Source organism: Barbus barbus (genome assembly GCF_936440315.1).
Source record: "Barbus barbus genome assembly, chromosome: 35".
Taxonomy (NCBI): domain Eukaryota; kingdom Metazoa; phylum Chordata; class Actinopteri; order Cypriniformes; family Cyprinidae; genus Barbus; species Barbus barbus.
The window spans coordinates 11,523,297-11,537,643 of record NC_136763.1 but is presented as its reverse complement, the minus strand read 5'-3'; the positions used below and the strand labels follow the sequence as shown (position 1 = coordinate 11,537,643).

Here is a 14,347-nt window from a genome sequence, read left to right as displayed (position 1 = left end):
ATCAAGAATTAGCATTTTAACTGGTGAAAACTGAATTGTTGATATCAAGAATTAACATTGTTACTAGTGGAAATGTAATTGCCGATATCAAAAATAGCCATTGTTACTAGTAGAAATCTAATTCCTGATATCAAGAATTCATATCCTGAGAAGGAATAAAAGTCAAAACGGCTTGCCATAGTCGCCACCTACTGGCGTAGTGTAACCTGCAAAAAAAGAGTCACATAATAAATCAGTAAACAAACGGATTCAAAAGATTTGATTCTTTGGATGAATCAAAATTCCCACTGTAACTAAGCCTGCATCCCAATGTGCATACAATCCATACTAAATTTTGTGATTTTAGTATTTTTCAATACTATTTAGGGCAGATAGAGTGGATAGTATGCACATTAGGACGCAGGGTAAATCGTTAATACAGTAATACTATGTTTATATATATATATATATATATATATATATATAGGCTATACACAGGTCAGGTGAATGATAACATTTAGAAAATAGCCCCAATAAAGCACACTTTTAATACATCAGAGAAATATATCTAATGATAGCCTATAATATCTTAATATCATAGATAAAATCTGGTGTCAGTTGCATTTCTATAGACTAGTCTTAAAAGTTAGTCATATAAGTCAGTTACATAAAACGGTAGATCTAATTTGAATCTAAAAGTAGACTGATTACTACACTGCTAGTTGATCAAACTACTTCTTAAGACAGTCCTAACATAGTGGCCATGTTTATGCAACTGGCCCCTGATGGTATTAGGCTATTATTCTTTTTCAAATTGCACTTGAAAACGCCATCTCCACTACCGGGTAATATACTGACCAAAGTAGACGCTTAGAATAGTTTCACTAGTATTAACCACCCCAGCCATTGATGTGCTTTCTTTGACGAGACCATTGACCAACTGCGCATGCGTACTATCGCTAGACTGACACTAAAACCGTCCTGTTTCCTCTTTATGCGCTTTAGCCACTATAGCCAAACATAACACTGCTGCACTTTACTTTGCTGCTGTGGTGACTTTTCAAACAGCTTGACACCAACTTCCTCACCGACAATATTATCATTTTTAATGGGCTTGCTGTGAAACATTTCTTTTATAATTAGCATTTTCTTAATTTTCCTCCAAAATGCCTGAGTTCATATCAGTGGACGAGTTTATCGCGGAGACTTTGGAGGACTATAGCTCTCCCACCACCTCTTCCTTCTACACCAAAATGACAAGTTGCCGAAATTCCGCCAATAATATCGAGGAGGTATGAGAATATGCTTTCATCTGCTGCTGTAATCGCTTATGTCTTTGACAGTTAAGTTGTACAACATTATGAATGAAATGGTGTTCTGTCCTGTCCGTCAGCAGCAGCAGGTCTCATTGTGTCTTTATCCTGTGTTTCAATGCAGAACTGCTTAGTCCAATGATCGTGTTGGCTTTCATGTATTTTTCTCCATGAACACTGCTTCAAACATTACTACAGCAGACACTGATGCTCTTTGTCTTGTTGAATCCATTGGGCTGAGCGCAGCCTATTTCCAACACCACAAACCATGTGATTTCAAGCTAAATCCTCAATTAAACTATAGAAAATTATTGTGTTCATATAACCAGTGTGATTTTAAAATAGTTCAAATTATTAAATAGCTTGTATCCTCTAATTTTCATGTGGTGCTGTGACATATAGTACAACTGAAAGAGGAAGGATAACACATTTCATTGCGGGTTAACGTACGTTTCCTTGTCGTTATTGCACATTAAATCTTGTGCTTCTCATCGCCTATCCCTCCTCGTGCGTCAATACGAGCTTTGCTGTATTTTCACGAGCACGTGCCTTTCATCCAGCGTTTATTGAGTTGCATAAACAAAAGCGGTTTAGGATTCATGGATCTTCTGGAGCTAACCAGTAATGTTTCTGGAGCTGCATCCTTTGTTGTTAAAAACCAATCATTGCCATTTGGTTTTAGGGTTAGGAATGGGATGATTGGTTGATGGGGATGTTGCTCCAGGATCATGTCCTGTTAGTGAAGCTCATGTTTTACAAAGAAAATAATGCTTGTGTGAGGTATTTTCACTGTTGTTTGCCAAGAGGCATCATTAGTACATTTACAAAACAAATTAATTAAATGTATTTTTTGTATTGTTTGTTTGTTTGTTTGCTTTATAAACATACATTTATTCATTATTTAAATTGACATGGAAACAGTGTGATTATTTTGCTATTGTATATTTTGACACAGCAAAGGCCATCCCCTTCCTAATAAACCAAAGCTAATTTTTTAATGCACATTGGTCTACATTTTCAGACCCCCAGTTGTGCCAATTTGAGGCATACAGCCGGGTCAGGGTGGTAACAATTGAATGATGACTGCTTTAATAAGAGTGACATGGAGTGTGAAGTAACCATGGTGATGACCTGGCCTGCACAATACACAGCCACACAAATTGAACAGTACATGCTTGATTGTTTGGGCTTCGTGTGACAGGGTGGGACCCGCAATATCTAGTCAGCTTTGCACAAGCGCAGCCTCAGGGGGGTTCAGGACAAAAGCGGTATAAGAGAGTCGGAGTGGAGGTCTGGATTTTCTTCCGAAGAGTCAGCTACCACTATCCAAACCATTCCTCATCCTTCATAACCTTAAAGGGCTAGTTCACCCAAAAATGAAAATTTGATGATTATCTGCTTACCCCCAGGGCATAGAAGATGTAGCTGACTTTGTTTCTTCAATAGAACACAAAGAAAGATTTTTAACTTAAACCATTGCAGTCTGTCAGTCATATAATGGCAGTCAATGGGACCCACGGGTTTGAGAGTAAAAAAACAAAACATACACAGACAAAACCAAATTAAACATTGCGGCATCATGAGCCACAGGGTTTAATTTGGTTTTGTCTGTGCATGTTTTTTTTTTGACTCTCAAAGCCTGAAGAAACAAAGTCACCTACATCTTGGATGCCCTGGGGGTAAGCAGATACACCTCAAATTTTCATTTTTGGGTGAACTATCCCTTTAAGACTGTTCTCAGACCAGACTTCATCAGTGAAGGACACCTCTGTGTAATCTGCTTTAGTGCAGATTTACAGGCACTGAAGTAAATCCTTCTGCTCAAAACAATTATTAGAAGCTCTGGTGGGAAAGCATATGAAATATGTATGACTTAAATGGATAATTCAATCAAAAATAAAAAAACAACAACAACATTTTACTCACCTTTGTGTCGTTCCAAACCTGTATGATTTTATTTCTTCTTTGGAATAGAAAATATATTTTTAAGAAATTTGTCCATATTATATAAGTTTACAGAACGTAAAACAACACTAAACCTCATTGAAAACACACACACACACACACACACACACACACACACACACACACACACACACACACATACACATACACACACACACACACACACACACACACACACACACATACACATACACATACACATACACACACACACACACACACACACACACACACATTTTCATGTTTTGGGTGAACTATCCCTTTAAATAATGAATGTTATCAGCTCTGTGTTCAACACTCTCTTGGTACAAGACCTGTTCCAGTTCATTCAATGCTGAATCTCACTCAACTTCTAATATTTGAACTCGCCACCTACTTGATTAAAGAGGAGGAATTGAGAAGGGAATAAGACAACAGATGCTTTGCTTTAATCTGCACTGACCTCAAGAGAGATCATGGGAACCCCATGCTATAATAGAGTCTGTGTTTAGGTCATGTGAATTAATGACACAGCAGGAACTGAAAAGATTTCCCTGGACATTTCTGTTGATGATCCAATACACACCTCAAATATCTCTCTTCAACACAACATCGTGCTTGCCTGTTCCCATTGTATGTTGCTGAAAGTAAATTGAAATGAGAGGCGATTGGGTTTTAGCAGAGGCACCGGAGAGGAATAATGAAAGATAATTGGAGTGCTTGGATAATCTGCCTTACCAGCAGGAGTAGCCGAGGCTGTTGTTGCACGCCTTGTTTTTCCCATATAAAGTAATGCAGAGTTACTCATTCATTCAGAATGGAGACACCTGATATTACTATTATCTTCATTCCTGGAGCATTTGGGGAGAGTAGGATGAACAAAGGCATAGTAGGGTTTTCCTCAGGTTTCTTAAAGGTACACTCAGTATTTTTGTTTTCTAAAAAAAGTTTTAAACTGTGCTTTTTTAAAATAATACTACCAGGTGCATCATTAAAATAAAATTGAATTAAATTAATTCAATAGGAAAAAGTAATTGATAATCCATTTGACTTAGCCCTGTAGCATTGTTTCCCCAGGGATCCAGTTAAATGCGTTACTGTCAATTACTGCAGTGCTTAATGCCATGAAAGCTAGTTTGATGCATTTACTAATGATTTCACGATCATTGATCCCATTTTCTTATGGACTTGATTGGACAGTTCAATCAAAACACTGTCATTGTTTACTCACTGCCATGTCATTAAAACCTTTATGACTTTTTTCCTCTGTGGAACATGATGGTATTTTAAGTGTGTGTACTTTCAGTGGAAGTCAATGGTAACCAAACCTATTTGGTTATCAATATTTCCTTAGAAGAAGTTGACATGAGATGACATGAGAGTGAGTTAATGATGACAGAACAGTTATTTTTGGGTGAACTATCACTTGGTTTATTTTAGTATGTCTTAAAGCCCCGTTGTGGTCACACCTTTTCAAAGGAAGTAGCATCAGCATGTTATTTTACACCATAAAACATCTGCTGACTTCATGATAAACCTGCTCTGCATTCTTCATGCTGCTGAGCTTCATCTGAGTGGGTTTTATGCTATTTCTAAACAAGTGTGTGTGTGTGTGTGTGTGTGTCTGTCTGTCTCAGAGCACTCTCTGTCTTTAGAGCACTATGGACACAAAATAAATAGTATGCCTTACCACTTTATATGAGACTCACTGGTCTAAATGAGTGGTCATAGCACTTCTATGCAAAAAAAAAAAAAATAAATTGGGCCAACTTAAAAATTTAAGGCAACCAGCTTTAGCAGATTTTTGAGTTTTCTCAACTTATTTTTGTAGGAGATTCTCAACTTTTAGTTGTATAAACTTAAAACAACAAGTTGAGAAAACTGATTGAAAAATCTGCTGAAGCTGGTTGCCTTAAAATTTTAAGTTGTCTCAACTTTTTTTTTTTACAGTGTGGACTGCATTTTTATGGGCTATCCCAGATACCAGCGGGAAGATGACCCGTCACCTTTTACCTTATCTTGCAGTCGACATTTAATAACTGAGGACATAAACTCATGGTGGTGTGATGAGTTTCACTTCTGGCCTTCTTGATTAAGTAGCTGAAACCAGCAGTGGTGAAGAGAGTGAATTGTGTGGGCTTTGCTTCATTAAGCACAAAAGAGGGAGATAAACATCTGGTTGTGCTCCTCAATTATAAATTGCCTCAGAGCTCAAAACATTATTACTGCATGTCTCATGGTGGATTTGTGACTTGAAGCATTGGGGCTTTTATGTTTTAGTGCAGAAGCTGTTCTATTGTGGTGAATAATTAACATCTTTTCGATAAATTTAAACACTGTTTTCTCCCAAGGAAAAGAAATAAACTTTGGAAAAGTGTCTGAAAGAAATAATGATAGTAAAATTTTAATTAAAATGTGAGAAATGGAATTAGAGTTACGTCTTCACTGGTGCTTTGTACAACGACTGGGAATAGTTTTTTTTTTGGTGAACTATATAATTTAAATTTTTAAATTCCATATTATAATATTTTCATATATTAAGGTATTATTTCATGTTAGAAAACCAGATCAATTTTGGTTCAGCTAGTCATTTATTTCTAAATTTAAAAGGGACATCGGATTAAATTTTCACTTTTTTAGCTTTTTTTTTTTTCATTTAGTAAAACACGCAGCCTGCTGTGTCATCTAGTGAGATCTTGGTTTCAATTTGCAGCCAGTTTCTAGTAGATAGCTGGCTATACTGATTGACTTCATCACTGGCTGGTGTGTTGTGCGTGTTCTGGCGCAATATGGCTGCCGTCGCATCATCCAGGTGGATGTTGCACATTGGTGGTGGTTGAGGAATTTCCCCTTTTCTATATAAACCCAGAAAAGTGCTATATAAATGTAACAACAGTACCGCCGCTCCCTTTATGCAGAGTACGCAGTTTGCGTAGGGCACCAACTCCCAGGGGGGCACATACCATTTGCTCAAAAAAAAAAAAAAACCCACTTGAACATTCCCGCATCTGCGACCGCAACCGCTCGCACCTCATATTTGCAGCTGAATGCAAATGATCATAATTGATAGACAACTATGCCTGTGAAAAGACATCAGCAATCCGGCACCGAGAAAAGAAAAAAAAAAAAAGGTGAAAACGAAGCCCATTCATCACTTCATAATCCTGTAAAACATTTTTGGCTGTTGACGTTAATAACGTGTTTTAATGTCGGTAATAATTTAACCCCCAACAACGCATATAATATTCTCTCTGACTTTCTATGTTCCCTTATGAAAAGTAGCCATGGTTTTACCACAAATAAAATAAAAAATCATGGTTCTTGTAGCCATGGTAACAGCAAATTAACCATTGTCTTTTTACTTCAAATAATAATTTACAAAGACGTATTAAGATAATAATTTTTGTGGTTGTGAATCAGACCTAAGCCAACAACAGCCTTTAAAATGACTTAAAATGCATTATGTAAAAACAATGAGGCAATAATGATTGCTTAATTAATCATTATATGATTTCATCGAATAACACTGTTAAAATGCATAATGTAGGCTAATACAAAATAAACAATTTATGTACATTACATGTTATTACAAATGCCTGCAAAGGGAGCCAAAGGCCTGATAATTGCTGCTGTTACACTTACAGGACGATCAAATCCTTGTTTAATAGGCTATTTTGACCAAACGTTTAATTCATATATCCACTTAATTTTGGCAACTTTTTTTGCTATAGATGCTACAGCCTCTATAATTTCTTCAACAACAACAACAAAACGTGGACATCAAAACCCTTACAAAAATGAACCATGATTTTATCGTATAAAACTGCTTAATTTTCTTTTGCGTGATTTCTTGAATGCTTGAGACTATAAAATCAATCAGACAACTGTTTATTAAAGTCATAGTCATAGGTAACTGAGCTACAGTTGTACTTTGTAAATAATTAAGTTTATTTATTTACTTTTATATTTTATTAAAGTTCTGTTTTGACCCCTATAGTAGGTTTTTTTTTTTTACTTCCATAATATTTGAGGGAGGGGGGCACAACTTTGCAATCCTGCTTAGGGCACCCATTTGGCCCTGTGTAACAAATTCTAATCCAGGTAATGGTTGGAGTTAGACACCTAATCATTCCCTAACCCTATCGCTAAACATAACTCCAACCATTTTCATGTAATAGCACTAAACGCACACAACAGCCAATCCAAAAGGCCAGGCACCATTGCTGCCATAAAGAACAAAAGAGCAGTGAGGTTAGCCATGCAGAGTACAGAATTCTCACTCTGCCTAGTCAGGGGAATGTGAATTTAAGCATGGAATGCTGTTCCAGGTGAACCACCGCACGGTTGAATTGTTATTGGCCCAGTGTACACATAACAGAGCTGACTGGAAGGGCTGAAGTTAAGAAAGTCAAACATCCTTGATGTGAAACGAGCTGTTCTTAATGTGATGATTTCCTGTTTGCTTAACTTAAGGGTCATCAGATGCCCATTTTCCACAAGTTGATATGATTCTTGAGGGTATAAATGAAAAGTCTATAACATACTTTGGTTCAAATTTCTCAACTGTAGTGTAAAACAACACCCTTTTTACCCTGTCAAAATCATCTCTGTTTTCAGCAAGCCGTTTTAGTCCATGTTCCTTTAAATGCTAATGAGCGCCGCTCCGCTCACTCCACCCCTCTCTTCTGTGGGGTGACCATAGACTGTAAAAAAAGATGGACGATGCATCTCCGCTTTCTTCCATTATAGAAAAGTGAAGCCAAAACATCTCAGTATGGCCGCTGCCATCGTGAGTAAATGACGTCATTTGGAGCCCGAGTCTGCGCAGTAGAGCTTTGTTTGGAGTCAGAGTCTGCACAGTAGAGTCGTGGGGTGAAGCCGCGGAATCAAACTACCGCCCAAATTCCCGCAGACCCAATCAACCATAACGACACGCCCCATTTTTATAGCATCAAATTACTAGCTAAAATCCAACTTGCCACAAAAACGAACAATTGAACATATATCAGCGTAATAACAATCTTAAATGACCAAAATCATATTTTGGAAAATTGTATTGGAAGTGTAATTCATTTTTTTGTTATGCCTCAAGTCCCATTCGTTTACATGGAGAGGGCAGGGTTTATGACCTGTACTGCAGCCAACCACCAGGGGGCGATCAAAGAGCCCGCAGCTTCACATTCCAGTTTGAGTGAGACACACCCGGGGGTGATGAGTCGTCATTATACTGTTTACTTTAGCCTTGTTAACTTGCTAACTAGCACACTATTAGGAAAGGCGATTTCCAAAGAGTCATAAAAGAACTACTTAGTTGTTCTGTAGGTGAGGCTGGATCACAAATGATTTGCGCGAACATAAACGCATTTAGGCAGATCGGAGGATGCATTCCTTTCAAAAACAAAGATAATATACTGCGTCTTCAGTGGCTCAGATGTCGGGAGTAAATGACGACTGCTGTGTTCATTATTACATCCAACAACAAAACACCTCAATAGCTTAGGAGCCATTCTTGTCTACTCCTTCTCTGGCTACGAAACAATGGCGGACTGATGACAGCTCACTCAGGGTGGGTCTAAGGTAAAATGCTTGTGTCAATCAACAACCGTGGGAGGGTCTGGGTCTGTGTGACGTCACACAGACAGGCATCTGAGAATAGCTTGATATGAGAAAGGGGAAATTATTTAACGAGATAAAAAAAAACACGCTGGGTGGATCTTTATCATTTATAGGGTGGTTGTGTAAACACACTGCCAACACACATTTCAGTTCAAACAACTTGTAAAAGTGTATGTCGCATCCGATGTCCCCTTTAAAGGAAGTGTTAGCGAAAAAATAAAAAGCTACAAAAAGAACACAAGAACAACATAAAGCATAAAAACTAGTCCATACAACTTATACATTAAATTCTGTCTCCTGAATCTATATGATAGTTTTGTGTGAGGAACGGTCCAAATTTCAGTTGAAAATCCTGGCCTGAAAAGTCTGTCCACATAGCAGCTTCTGCAATAAGATTCTCATTTTGTTTTCCACAGAATACAAGAAATCATTTAAGATTGAGGGTGAGTAAATAATGCCAGCATTTTCATTTGGGGATCCCTTTAAGTGTTGGTTAAATAAGTCAGATGATTTGAGATCACACTCAAAGTGTTTCTCTATCGTGCTGTTTGAGGAGTTCATTACAGGCTCTCTGAACTAATAACAGTGAATTACATTTTCCTCTTCACACTATCATGTGTGACACCAATGAATATTAATTGCTTATAATCCTTTTATGCTGCCATTTGACAAGCCTGTTTCCTTAATAAAAACAGAGAATAAAAACAGCAAGATAAGACATGAGTGTCAGAGACAGAGGTCCTCGGCTTTGAAACAGGAAGAAGTCTCCATAGAAACTGAGATATATTTTTTAAAAGGAAGTTGATTTCAAGGCTAAGGAGAACAAAGAATCTCAGTTTTATTCAGAGTTTTTGAAAATGCTCTCGAACACTTAACACACAGTACCAATAAACAGTGTTATGGACGTGTTGTGAAAGCAGTCAATGTTTAGGATCGACACCCATTTACTGTCCTGTTTGCTCCGTTGTCTGCTGAGAGTGCATAACATCCCGTGAGATAAGTTGCACCCAGCACATCACCTGTTCCTCCTGCTGCGCTCAGAGAGACGATACCAGGCCATCAGAGCCAGAACCAGCAGACTGGCCTGCATCCTCCATCCCAGTGCAGCAAACCCAGCCCATCAGATACACCACAATTCCTTTTCTACACAACTGCATTAGCTGGAAACTGGACTATGCATTGCTGCAGTATTTACACCATATCTAACATCTGCAATATATTTTCATATGGACAATAATTCCTATATCTTTGCTGTTTGTTTGTTTGTCTGGTACAAGTTGTTGAACCAAGTAGTATAAGGTATATAAACACTGTAGGCTGCTCTGATGTTATCTCGTTGTTAATAACAATGACAATAAAGAAAGAAACAGTATTTGAATAGCATTTATGTATGTTATCTTTATTGTCTGCTATCATGTCTCATGCTAACAGCGAATGTTCTCAGAATTATGGCTAATGTTCTGGCAAGAATCTCCCAAAGTTATGAACAAACATTCTTCCAGTAACATTGATGGAATGTTCTTACAATGTTATCAGGTCTTTAATAATGTTCTAAAAACATTATCACAAAAATGTTCCACTTTTGAGGAGAGGGTGCTCACTGCAGAGCCAAATGGGAGGAGCTGGAGCTCTAGCTCCCCCTCGCTGGAGGTAATGGTTGGAGTTAGACACCTAATCATTCCCTAACCTTATTGCTAAACATAACTCCACCCATTAGTTCCACAGATGTGGAGATGGGCATCCAGAGTGGGGGAGATGGAGGCCATTTGGCTCTGCAGTGAGCAGTACTTGCTTTTGAGTGCAACACCATCATCTCAAAATCCAAACAGATTGAATATCCTTAACAGTTGTGAAAAGATCACAACTTCTGTTTCACTTTAAAAACTCAAACACAGAACATATTCATCTGCTGTGTGAATGTGGCCATCTAACAACCACCTAGAATACACTAGCAACCACATAGCAGCGTGTTAACACTCAGAACAGCTAAGTGACCACATAGCTATGACTTTAGAACCTGTCAAAGTGTATTCCAGCCTTTAATGGCTGTTGTCATTGAGCTCATGTGCAATGTTTTGCTTCCTTGCATTGATTTATGGGTATATGATATGGATGTGATAGTAAAAGCACTGTTTTGGGTTGATTTACTTTTTGCAGTGCTGCTTGTCCTGGAACAAGTGCTGCATTACACTGTCTATTAAATGTACTGATGTAGATGACTGACTTTTTAGTTTGATCTTCAGTGGCATGTAAAAAAAACATGGCAGCTGCTCTTTCTTTTTTTCTTAACTGGAGCAAACAAATGTATTTGCCAAAGGCATTCTGGGGAAATAAACCCAAACTTTTCTTTTGTGGCTAATAAGACTTTGGAGATTTAGCTTTTTGTAAAAATGTGATTGGTTAAAAAGATGGGCACTGTTTAAGACAATGCTGATGGGATATGAGCTATAGGGAAGTGTTACCATTCTGCAGGGTTTCATTCTCCACCCTAAGGAACAAACTGTTTATCCTGAATGAAGGAAGGGATAATTGGGACAGACATCCACAGGAAATACTGTTTCCCATTACAGATATGAAGAAACTAGACAGTCAAACTCAGGCGTGTTGCAGCACTATGAAATAAAGTCTGGAATCTTGTTTATAGATCCCCATATGGTGGTTGGAAATAGCTTAAATGAGCCAAACTGTTGAAGACTTCACTGCAGTTCACTATTCTGAACCACACGCAGCAATGTATCATGCTCTCAGATCGCAGGCTGCAAACAAGCAACTATGAAGCTGTTAATTAATTTTTCCTTGTTTGCTCTTGCTTATTTAGTGACACGACAATCAGACTTCATGCTCTAGTTGCTGCCTTATAGTAACTCAATTGTTGCATAATTCATGGAGCTAGATTAGATTTTAGTACAGAAAATGTAGCAGGTGTAATTTCAGCAGTCCAGTTTCAGAGGGCAAGCTCTCTGGGTCTTTCATTATTTCATAATCATTTCACCATTGCATGTAATTGCTGTTTTTGAAACAGGAAATGTGTTGCTGTATGGAGCCGCTTCAAGTTCTGTTTGTGTCCCTGTATATGTGTGTTTCCTTGTGTTTGTGTGTATTTCAACATGGTTTAAACAAATTGAAGTGGTCTGGAATGAAAATGCATTTATATTTATGCATTTGGCAGAAGCTTTTATGCAAATTGACTTACACTGAATTCAAGGTACCGTTTAAAAATTTGGGGTTGGTAAGATCTTTTAATGCTTTTGAAAGAAGGCTAAATTTAATTGATCACAAAAACAGTAAAAACAGTAATATTGTGAAATATTCTTAAAATGTAAAATAACTGTTTTCTATTGTACTGTATTTTAAAATGTAATTAATTCCTGTCATGGCAAAGCTAAATGTTTAGCTTAAATTACTCCAGTCTTCACTGTCATATGATCCCTCAGAAATCATTCTAATATTCTATATGATTTGCTCTTCATGTGAATTAATTCTTGGTGATACCCTTTTTTTCTTTCCTTTAACAGGCCTTGGACTCTGACCGCACAATCTTGCAGAAAATGAAGAAAGCAGCCAAAGCAAATAACATCTCTGGCCAAGGTAACATGAAATTACATTAAATCTATTGGGTGCATTTGTGTTTATATAAGTGAGAAAGTACCTGAAAAGGTATCATTTCTCAGTTATTTGGGTGCTAGTACCATTTTGTCACAAATGTCTTTACTATGCCCTAATAGTTTTTTGAATGTCATGCACATTAGACTGTCAGCAGCATTCATTTATTCTTTGAATCTGTATTAATTCATTAGAGAGATTGACAGCGTATGCAAAACATTTCCTCCAGCTCAGCTATCTATGAATATGAATGAAGTAGAAGGCAGATGCCCCCTATGAGACCCAAACACATCAACATCTCTATCTGTTTTTTTAGTGTCATGTGCTTTTAGCCAAATCCCCATGTTTTCTCAGTTATATCTTCACGGTTTGTGCTGTATTTCTGCTGCTGATCTTCTTCCAGACCACATATCACATTTGGAGTCATACATCAATTCCATGGAGAAGTTGGCTGTGAATTTCCACAACAATGGAGAACAGGAAGTGGCCTCTGCGTTTAATAAATTTGCAGAATTCTCCAAAGAACTGCTGACGCCAATGAAGAACTTGGTGAGACACATGGAGCTCCGGGAAGGGCTTTCCATTAGGCTTGTGCATAATCCCATAGATTTTAGTATTAGTCATGGTTTGGACTTACAAGATAGGCCTTATCTGTAAACAACTCAGCTTCCTCGCCAAAGGTTGTCTCAGCTCTCTGTCCACAGTTCCTTATCACTTCCAGGCGTATTCACGTTAAATAGATTTTTAAAGTGAAAATATGTTTAATGTGCTTGTTTGCAAGTATATGACACAAACTGGGTCTAAATGGGTTTTGCAAGCTCAAACTTTCCATTTTAATATTTCTGTTTTTATCAGTTGAAGAGCATGTTGCACAACATCAACTTCTTCCTGGACTCGCTGGTAAAAGGGGATCTGAAAGAGGTCAAAGGTGTAAGTTGAAATCTACAAAACAACCGATCCAATTGAAGTGAGATTTTTCTTGTGCTTGCTTTGTAGATGTTACCATCAGATAAATGCAAATGAATCGATCTATATACATTTAATAAAATATTATACGTTAAAAAATGTAAAATACGCTCAAAGAATGACCTTTAAAAAATTTGAAGAATTTCATAGGTTCAAAAATTAAGATTTGGTAGATCACTAGTATTTGCTAATTTTATAAGTTCAGCATAATGAAATCAAATCAATATTACATTTGCAAAACATTTTTGATAGTACCCCACTGTATACCATTATAGCAAATAATTGCCATCTTGTACCATGGCATTCATATAGCACTCTAAGGTACCAAACAAATGAAATGACAATGGTAATACCAACTTTCTGATACTTATGTTGCCTTGTTAGTGTTCCTAGTATATATGATGCAAATACAGATGAAATGTGCAGGATATTTTCCCAGAAGGCAACAAGGAATATGTTTTCTAGTAGAAATCTATTACATAGATCATTACCATAAGCACAGTGTTTAATGTGAGCAGACGGTAATGAGACAGATGATAAGAAAGACTTCCTTAATTCTTCTCTGCCTGTCTTGATGCTCTTGTCTTTTACTGTAAGATTATGTAAGACTGACTCTAACTCCTTGTTTTTATCTTGTCAGGACCTGAAAAAGCCTTTTGACAAGGCGTGGAGAGATTATGAGAATAAATTGTGAGTGCTTTTTATAACATTGTTTTAAACTAGGCTTATTCCAGTCATTTGTTCCAGTGGTTTTTCTTTTTTGACTCTCACTGAGCGGTGATTTATTTTGATTCATTAGACGAGATATTGCAAAAGCTTCGAAATAAGCAAGAAAACAAGAAAACATTTTATCACTTGTCTCTGTCACGACAGTCTGTGTTTGTGTTTGTGTTTGTGTGTGTGTGTGTGTGTGTGTGTCAAACAAC

The 14,347-nt window shown here is 37.3% G+C and overlaps 1 protein-coding gene across 2 annotated transcripts in view; it reads left to right on the top strand.

Moving 5' to 3' along the window:
• The first annotated feature begins 960 nt into the window (after window positions 1-960).
• LOC306855056 (arf-GAP with SH3 domain, ANK repeat and PH domain-containing protein 1-like) overlaps window positions 961-14,347 on the top strand; it is a 36,539-nt gene continuing 23,152 nt past the window's right edge. The window contains exons 1-5 of one of the 2 annotated variants that reach the window (XM_079393474.1): window positions 961-1,271; window positions 12,368-12,440; window positions 12,859-13,004; window positions 13,311-13,385; window positions 14,062-14,111. In XM_079393474.1, the coding sequence (XP_079249600.1) occupies window positions 1,146-1,271; window positions 12,368-12,440; window positions 12,859-13,004; window positions 13,311-13,385; window positions 14,062-14,111 (470 nt within the window). In that variant the 5' untranslated portion in view covers window positions 961-1,145. The remainder of the gene's footprint in view (window positions 1,272-12,367; window positions 12,441-12,858; window positions 13,005-13,310; window positions 13,386-14,061; window positions 14,112-14,347) is intronic. The other variant, XM_079393475.1, reaches the window with a different exon arrangement.